The sequence below is a fragment of the Notothenia rossii genome (assembly GCF_949606895.1).
Source record: "Notothenia rossii genome assembly, chromosome: 6".
In the NCBI taxonomy this organism is placed as follows: domain Eukaryota; kingdom Metazoa; phylum Chordata; class Actinopteri; order Perciformes; family Nototheniidae; genus Notothenia; species Notothenia rossii.
The window spans coordinates 22,649,122-22,659,009 of record NC_136909.1 but is presented as its reverse complement, the minus strand read 5'-3'; the positions used below and the strand labels follow the sequence as shown (position 1 = coordinate 22,659,009).

At 40.5% G+C, this 9,888-nt stretch overlaps 1 protein-coding gene across 1 annotated transcript; it reads right to left on the bottom strand.

Annotated features, from left to right (window-relative positions):
- Positions 1-315: 315 nt before the first annotated feature.
- On the bottom strand, positions 316-8,329 carry rnf180a (ring finger protein 180a; the record flags this gene model as incomplete). Its single annotated transcript, XM_079689857.1, has 4 exons — positions 316-1,707; positions 2,239-2,364; positions 3,335-3,572; positions 7,325-8,329. 4 exons carry the CDS (start codon positions 8,327-8,329, stop codon positions 1,502-1,504), a joined length of 1,575 nt encoding a protein of 524 aa, XP_079545983.1. The 3' UTR covers positions 316-1,501.
- Positions 8,330-9,888: the final 1,559 nt, after the last annotated feature.

Here is a 9,888-nt window from a genome sequence, read left to right as displayed (position 1 = left end):
GAGTGAATGCAGGCTGTTACCCACTTAGTAACACATACATAATGCATAATACAATCTGCTATGCCCTTTGATTTGGAACTTTAAAGTCTGATTTATGGAACTCTTTTCTTTTAATGATCCCTATGTTATAATAGTATCCTTCACTTAAAAACTCAGGGTGGTTTAGATTTATGTTACTAGAGTTCACAGTGACCTAATGATTTAAAAAAAGTTATAAATGGTATGAGTGTTTCATTGTTACATTTTAGAATATGCCTGGCAGGAATATGCCTTTAACATCTTACGTTGCTTGTTGCACTTATATATATGTTTTCTTCCTGACCAAGAATAATCTTAAATCAAATTCAATTCATTCATGTGAAACTTGACAGGCAGACAAATACATATCACCAAAAGTCAAAATGTCATACTGAAATAAGCTGCTTAAATGCACATACAGATGGAGCGCATTGTGATAAAAACTATACTCAGAGTCACAAAAACAATACTCTTTCAGCATTCTTATTTTGTGTCTGCTATAAATGTTCCTGAATCCATTGGCAGCTTTCAGCAGTGCCATTTGCACTTCCTTGCTTTTTACAACCACAAAGAGGAAAGTATGCGGTAGATAATCTGAATAAATTACGAGTCCATTTCAATGTATGGTGAGTGTTCTTTCCAAACCTGCATTACTATTTAATTGTGAATGCAGAAAAATACTTTCAAAATCCATCCATGTAAGTGAGATACACCCACAGGCACACAGCATTAACACACAGACGCATGCATTTGGAGTGAGACAGGAAATGTACAGAGTGATCTTTCTGTCTATTTAAATATTAAATATTATTTTGTTAGTAAGTATAACGACAATTAAAGACATAAAGTGTGTGAGGAATAAAATCATTTATTTCGCTCTTACACATGATTTCATCATCAAATGTATAATCACTTAAACGGTTATACCTGTATGTGTTATATATATATCTGCTACAAAATAAATTGACTTTAAATTGACAACAATATTCCCTCCTGATGGATGCTTATTGACCTTATTCAGCGACCTTGGGTCCCTTGAAAGGCGCTATATAAATATCATTTATTATTATTATTATTATTATTATTATTGTTGTGTTGCTTATCAAAAATGTAAGCACTAACAGAATGTATTTCATTATGTTGAAAGTAAAACTGATGTGATGTTACACTGTTATTATCTCCCCTTCAAGCAGGAACAGTACACAATGGAGAATATTGGATTCCCAAACATCCCACACCATTTCCCTATTTCAATCATTTATTTATGAGACACAACAAGCTGTTTTCCCACCACAGCGACATCCCACCTGCTTGACATTCCCTCATTGTTTTCTCATCAAACCCTATCCCTCAGTTTTACCCTTTCTCCCTATGTGAACATGGCTGTCTTCTGTCTCATCCTAAATTCCTTATTGTATGATCATTCTTCAGTGTCCTCAACCTTTCCTTTTTCTATGTTTCTCTTTCATTGTTGCCAGGACTGTCAAAAGGAAGGGAAGAAGATGTAACAAAGAAAGCAGAATATGAAGAAGCCAATAACCCAGTTGACTGAGTAAATATAAATGATGACCATGTCCATGTCAAAGCGCCAGCCTCGAGAGTCATCCTCAAAGTCCAGAGCATCCAGGCGGTAGCCTCCTCCGTGGGGGAACTGGCGTCTAGCTATGGGACTGGACTGCCTCTGGAAGCCTGGTTTGGGTGACAAATAGGTATCTAGCATCTTTCATTTAAGTGGTACTTTACCCAAAATATATATAACTGACTTAAATACTTTGAAAACAGTATGATTGGTGGGTAGTAAAGCCTTTCTAAGTGTACTGGGAGAAGGAGCTGGGATTCATAACAGAGTCATTTAGAAATGACACAAGGTTTTTAAATCAACTCCTACAATATTATAACATGTTTTAACTGTGCTCAATTATATTACAAACAACCATTATTATAGCATTAAAGTCATTGATGTTATACAGTGCATCCCTGTTTTCCTACAGCTCTTTTGGAGGATGGTGCGACACTGCTTTAGCTCAAGATATCCTCCAAGAATTGTGCGAATAAAAAATAAATTGCATGTGTGTGGGAGAGGCAGTCACTCATACAATATAAATTACAGACAAACACAGTATAGTTTAAAATGTGTCCTACTGTTGCTGGTATTTGCAAAAGTTGATAAATTCATCCTGAACTGAGAACATTTCCATGGGAGAGGATTCAAAAACTTGCCTCCAAAGATACGGAAGAGTTTTCGGCAGCTCGGGAGAGGCCACTTGGCACAATTTGCTTTCTGGAAGTTCTGTTTCCGGGAAAGATATTCCTTTGGGAAGAATGTTCTTGCGGTTTGGTTTAACTCTGTAAACGAGACAAGGAGACATACTTAATATTATAAAACATCTTCTTGATAGCCTGGATAGATTAAGTTATGAGATCTGTATTAAAGATCCTGCGTTATTAGACCCCTTCATATTTGTTCTTGTTCGGGTTCTGTGTGACCTTGGCATTGGTAATCACCAAAAAAATCTTGTCTAAAGTCCTTTTCACCTAATCACTCACAAGAGCCCTTAGCGTGTCTGCGATGCTCATAACCATGGCCACTCTGCCTATTTATGGACACAGCAGTGTCCCTGCCGCTCATTTCTCCTACATACATCTAGAAGTAGGTCAAAGTGAATCACAGAACTTCATTACTTATTCATAGATTTGTCCAACTCAGACTACGTCCCATGTAATCAGTGTGCAGTGATCACAAGGTTACATAAAATAAGTATGTCACTATACAGCATAAGAGTGAAATATCATAATTACTGTACGTTATATAACATTGTTTTGTAGGGATGTTACATGTAAGATAAAGGTTGTATCTTCCATTTGTGACGCTCTTAATAAAAAGCTAGTTTTGTCATGCATTTGCAACCCATAATGAGTACTACTTATGAAAGCACAACGTAAAGATGTTGTTATCCTGTTTGAGTTTGTCTTCTCGTTCTGATTGACTCATCTGGTCAGAGCTGAACTAAAGGTCTACTCTGCTCCCTGTGGGGCGTCTGCAGCTGGGCCCCCGAACAATCTGCAGCTTAGATCTCTACCAATACACATATAGCTGCAATTATGCATGTATGCATCGATACAAATGTATTGTTTCATAACACTACCATGTGATATGTCATTCCACTGGAAAGCTCTTATTATACTGGCATATTTCAAAGTGTCTTTTTATCCATCTAACATTACTCACTTCAGAATGCAGAGTCGTGAGTTCGAGGTGATAAGTATTTAAAATGTTGAGAATTGTACATCAAGTGCTTTCTGCCTATTAGCTCACCCTTCTGGAAGAAGACATGTGTGATGATTGTTCTGCAGAGGGGGCAGGGTGTGTTGGTGGGGCTGCCCTTAGCTAGCGTCCTTAGACAGGGTTCACAGAAGACGTGGTTGCAGGGGTGACACATGTAAGGACTGAAGAATACATCCAAACAAACGGCGCAGATGAAACCTTCTCTGTCACCGGCGCTCACATCCTCCTCGTCCTCACTGCTGCTGCTGGATGGGTTCCCTGTTGAACTCTTGGTGCGGAGAAAAGGCAGAGAGAGAAAAGACGGATAGATGTTTAAGACAGAGGTATCCCATGCATATATTGTCTTTGTATGCAGTACCTGGAAAGCAGGATTCAAATCAGGCTAGCGCCTTAAAAAAAAGATTAAATGGATTTCTCTTTTTTAAAAGGAAAAGAACCATGGCAAACTAATTTCTAAAGGATCAGATTTACATGGATTGAGATTTTAAGACAGAATGATTGAGTATCAAGTAAAAGAAAAAAGGGACAATAATCCAGAAATATGCCGCTCTACATATGAGGTTCAGCATTTATTATCACTACAAGATGTCATTGCACCAGCTGGCAATACATATATGTCAACATGTACTATTTTGCAGTCCTCTAGAGATCTGTATTCTTGATACACCCATTTTGATGAGAGTAAATTACTTTTACAACAACCGGCACAACATAATAATATGTGTGAGGACATGAGGGTGTTAGGTGTGAGCTCAAAAGAGCATAACTTCTACCTATCTACATGTATCACTTTGTACGGTAAAGCAAGAAACATTGTTTGCTAAAGAGGGACATTTGACCCAGATACCGGTACTAATTCAAACTCCATTCACTTTACAAAATAAAGAGAAGTGTTGCATCTCTCCAGGTACAGTGTAGAGTTTAAGTATAAGGCACAGTGTGAGACTTTGTCTTTATGTTGTACATGGCCTGTCCTCTTATCCTTTGATCTAGTATGTACCCTTTTATTTCATAGAGCACAACGCACTGCTTTATCCCTCTTATCTCCTCAGCAGTCAATTGCCCTTGATTCCAAATGCCTCAGAATTTCAGAATAAAAAACACAAATCATATAAGAGGAAGTACCAACACTTGTTTAGAGAACAGTTTCTCGGGTCCCTGAAGTCCCCCGTCTCCTCCTCAGACCTGTGTTAGCAGACGCAGAGGAGTGGTGGCTGAGGCCTCTGCTTGAAAAGCCTGGGGGTGCTTCCAGAGTAATTACCCTGTTCTCACCCAGGGGGGGCCTCTGGGGACTTCAGTGTCTTACCGTACAGCCTGCCTCCCAAGGTGTGTCATTATCAAAGAGGAGACAACACATTGAGCACAGCTCCTGAGGAATCATAGCCACTGAGGCTTCCCCCTGGCAACATGTACTGTAACATGACCATTTTGTCTTGGTATCATTCAATGGAAAATAAATTCAACTTTCTACATACATTTAAAAAGACACTGAGTAAGTCTCTTCCTTTTTCCAATTGTCACTTCTAACACACCACTGCACTGTGAGTTACCTTAAAATAATCATTAGTATTTCATAGCAATACATTTTCCGCAGGACTCCAAGCAGCAAATAAAACTGCTTCAGTGCAGCAGCAGCCGAATTAAGTCAACCAAAGAATCAGGCACTAATTGCCACACAGGAAAGAATCCACTTCCTGTGGGAAACTGGATGACAAAAACACCCGCTCTGACCTTTGGCATACTTTGTAATGTATGCAATAAGTACGGCAGGACATTGTACTCAGAAGTAGTTACATGATATTCTCTCAGGGGGGTTAAAACAACTATATCCACAAACAAGAAGGTAGATAGGTCAGCAGTAAAGTTACATGAAATATGCAAAAAGAAATTAAATAAAAGCATCATTCACATTGTGAATTATTTAAATGGAATTAAAAGCAGGCTTTGTGATTAAAGGGGTTAAGAAAAAGGGGAATGAGACTATTGTTCTAATGCTCTTGGGAGTTAAGTTGAAATGGCTACAGCTAATAGCAGAAATGCTGTGCTTGTAGTGAGGAGTTCCCAAGTGAGAATCATTGTAACTGTAAAGTGCAAAGTTGGGAAAAGCTGACAAAAAGAGCATGCACACCCAAAAACACCTTGATAAGGATTAATGACCAAGCAAGCCCATTCAATCTCCCTCTGAATTAAAAAAAATATAAAGTTCATAGTTGGACAAAAACCCCTACTCACTTTTTCTCTGAGTTAGGAGAGAAGCTCACAACCACTACCATGAATACGCATTAAGTATGGAGCTTAGCTTAGCATAAACACTGGAAGCAAAGGGGAGCAGCTAGCCTGGATTTCTCAAAAAATGTAAATATATGAATATTGTTTCAAAGTGATTGTTGGTGCTGCTGACATAAAGAAAACGGCAACATTTGATGTTCTTCTCAGAGCATTTCAACAACTAAAAACAATCAACACACTTCATTTTGGTTTCAACGGTTATTTCAGTTCAATTCTCACTTCCACCATTTGCCATTGCCTACTGGGAAAGGTGACTATTTGGTCACTGGGGATAGCTACTGATAGGTAGAAGGTAAACCAAAAGTGCATTCGTAAATGAAGTCTACATTTCCCCCGGTGATATACCTGGTGGCACTGGCAGACCGAATTACGATGAGAATGCAAGACTAAAAGGGCACATAGCCAGGCGCTGATGGTGTCATTATTCTATTGCCTTTACATTATGATTATCAATATTTTAGGCATTACAAGGACAAATGTGTCTATTGCCACTTTATTATGTGGTATGTCACTTGCTTAATTTACACACAACATAGATAATAAAGGACAAGTTGATCATTTAATGGAGTCATGCTTTGACTTGCCTTTCACTGTAGGACAGTCCAAACTGATTTACCCTTAAATCATAACTATGGGGCAAATTGAATAGGATTCACACTTACACTTGATGCATTTTCCACACGGTGGAACATGCCATCTGTTCTCTTCTACATAAATAATCCACCAGATTGAAATAGACACAATTAAATGTGCTTGAGTATATACATCATGCATACATTAACAGGCCAAATCCAATGGGAGGAAGAGAGGAATATCTTAACTAAAACAATGTCAGCAGGGGGGCTTTGAATTGGTAAACGGATGTTCTGCTTTTTCAAAGCAACTAATTCTATTGAGCTTTATCTAATTCAGAAGTAAGAATAATTTCTATCAACCGACATGACTGCAGATCTGCAGCAGCCAATCAAACAGAATCTGATCTTTTGTACGATTGTTTTTGAAGTGCTCTCCAACCAGGCCTCATCATGCAACCAATTCAGATGTAACCCCACTTTAAACCGCAAAGACAATGGCTATTGAGATGAGCATGGTGCTGATAGGACTGTGAGCAGTCAGACTGTAGATGAAGTGAAAACACAAAGGAACACAAAGGAACATAAATACACGTGACAAAAACTGCTATAAATAGTTACAGAGAGAACGTGGACCGATTATGCCAGAATTTAGTCGACCAATTGTAGTTTACCACACACTCAAATGTACACAACTCTTACTTTCTTTATTGCATTAAACTTTCATCCTAAAATATAAACAAACCTTAACCGAATCAGTTAGTAATTTAATGCTGGAGTGCCTTGAGGCTATAGAGTAATTCAAAAGTATCGTATTTTTTTCTAAGTGCCATGCTAATAAAACTTGATAAGGAATGCACATGGATTTAGATGCATAATTTGTTTTTTAAAAGGAAATTACATTCAATGATAGCAAGTTGCCACTATCTCTCAAGTTCTTATATTGTTGTTAGTGTAACAATATAGTCTGCATTAGGAAATGGGAGGGAAACATGCGTTATTCAATGATCTAATTACAAGCTCTATGGATCCTCTTGTAGCACACTAAGATATGAGGTAGGTAGCTGATCTTAATCCTTAAACCACTGACAAACCATTTGGTAAGACCAGCGACATCAGTACTTATTGGTGTTGGAAGGCTCAGTTCATTGTCATTCACCTGTCTGCTCTCCTGCAGTTGACTTTGTCTCCACCTCTCTCTTCTCCTCAGCCTCCTTCTCAGACACTTAATCCTGTTCTTCTCTCTTTTACTCATCCTCCTCTCGCCAAAAGGAACATAAGGCAGCATCACTGCTGAGGTCATGGTTTGACCCGTCACCTCCACCACACCACTGCCTCCTTCCTCGCCATCTTCCAAACCCTCCTCTTCATCATCCTCCTCTCCTTCACCTGCCCCGAGCACTGAACTGGCGATGTGTGTCCGGGGTATTTGTGACAGTCGTCCAGATGAAGCAGCTGTCCTGACCTCCACCCAGAACGGATCTGGCTCTCTTGATGAACTTAATGGGTAGCTGAGGAGGTCTCCTGACACTGTCCTGGATGAAAGTCTCTGAAGGGACATAGCTGAAGATCTGGTTTGGATAGGAGGCGAAGGGAGAGCAGAAGACATGAGCCTCATTGCCGGCCGAGGGACTAGGGAGTTCAAATCTGTGGTGCAGTCAACAGTGGGATGTCTAGGACATTGGTATCTTCTCTGGAAGTTATTCGATCCTTCACAAACTTCCGAAGTGCTGTTTGACAGGATATCTGAATTACTGCTCGACAGACTTTCAGTGCTGCTTGTTCCTCGTCTGTCCTGCGATCTCCCTCCATGTTTATCACTGCGTACAGTCTTTCTCAGATTTTGTTTTCCTCTTGCGCTGCCTCCTGCATGTTCAACATTTTGTCTCTCCTCATCACTGTCTTGGTTTCCTTCTCTACATCTAACTCTTTCCTTGGAGCAGGTCTTCCTGTGGGCTTTCTTCCCTGGCAAGGGAGGTCTCACCAGTGCCTCCACACTGCCTGACCCCCCCTCTCCGGCTGGATCTGCCCTTGTTAGCCCAGTTCTCACTGGTTTCAAATACGGGGTATACGTCTTGTTGTTGCTGTTTTCTTCACCAGAATCCTCACTTCCACAACCACCAATTCTGCCATTTACACCCGATGGTTCCAGATGGGAGCTCATGACGGCAGTTTTGAGCCCCTCAGTCACAGCTGATGTAGCTTTGGCCAGCTAGCCTGGTCTTTCCCCGCTCATCTTTCCCTGAGTCTTCTCTCTGCCTGCCAGCCCTTCTGAATGTATTGGAGGTAGAGGGACAGTTGCAGTGTAGAGGTGAGCAGTGCAGTGCTCTGGCCTGGCTATCCTTCCCTCGTTGGCCTGCTGGGACATTCCACACTGTTGATAAAGACAAAGCCCCCCCTGGTGAGCCCCATTACAATAGGGGCACTGTTCACAGCTGTACTATTGTCCCATGTGACCTATAGAAAACACACTGCTATGCAACCACTGAATACAACAAAAATAATGTGAATAAACCAGAGTAACCTTTTTTTAACTCACGTCCACAACCATGGTGTCAGCTTTTTTCACTCAGGGGTTTGCAAACTGAGCACAGATATTGTGTGTGTGTGTGTGTGTGTGTGTGTGTGTGTGTGTGTGTGTGTGTGTGTGTGTGTGTGTGTGTGTGTGTGTGTGTGTGTGTGTGTGTGTGTGTGTGTGTGTGTGTGTGTGTGTGTGTGTGTGTGTGTGTGTGTGTGTGTGTGTGTGTGTGTGTTTGTCAGACTATTGCTTTATTTAATGTGTAAATTCAAGTTTTCTGAAGGTACATTTTTAAAGTGGTTCACTGTACTTGCCCAAAGGAAGTTCTAGTACTGCAGAAAATCTAAATGTATTTAATGAAAGATGTCAAGATAAAAGTTTTGACCGGATGTCTCCAAGTCAAAATACAAAACACAGTTTTTAACTTCACAGAGGAGAGGGACAGGAAACGTTTGTATGTAAGAGAGGGAATTATTACCTCTGAGAGGGAGAGTGACGATGCATTTCTGGGGACAGGGGCAGGTGATTTTTAAGAAACTGACGCGCTTCTGCAGTACACGGATCCTGTCAAGACGATGGAATTCACCAACTCTCCCAAGACACTGGAGGTCCATGACCATCCCAAGATACTGGAGGTTGCTGAGCCTGCCAAAGCAAGTTGAGGTCCCTGAGCCTCCCAAGACAATGGTCATGATGCTGTATATTAGTCAGGGGGGAAAAAAAGGTCTCAGTGGAGGAGAAGTTTCAGTAGATGGCGCAGGAGAAAGACTTAGCCACTTGAACATTTAGAATAGCCCTTCAGTTTTGATAGCGCTGACTTGACATGTAGGAGAACTGGACAGTACAAACAGGGCACTATTGCTTTGTTCTCAAGAAACACCCTCCGCCACATCCTGCAATGCTGTGTGTAACAGCTAGAGTGAGGGAAATAGAGGATGAGGACCAGACACCAAGAGATACCAAAAAAAGATTAATTTCAGCCAGATCTCTGTTGAACAGTGTCAGCCAGACTCTGAGGGTCTCAGTAAAAACAAAGTTGATGTTGAGGAGATCAAGGCAAAGAGGAGCAGCAATCACTTCTACCACTTCTTCCGCAATATCTTCTAAAAGGTAGGTATTCACTTGTATTGTAATTAGTCAGATAATATACAAAGTACACACGAATAGTTTGGACCTGACCAGACCAGATAGGATCTAAATTGTTA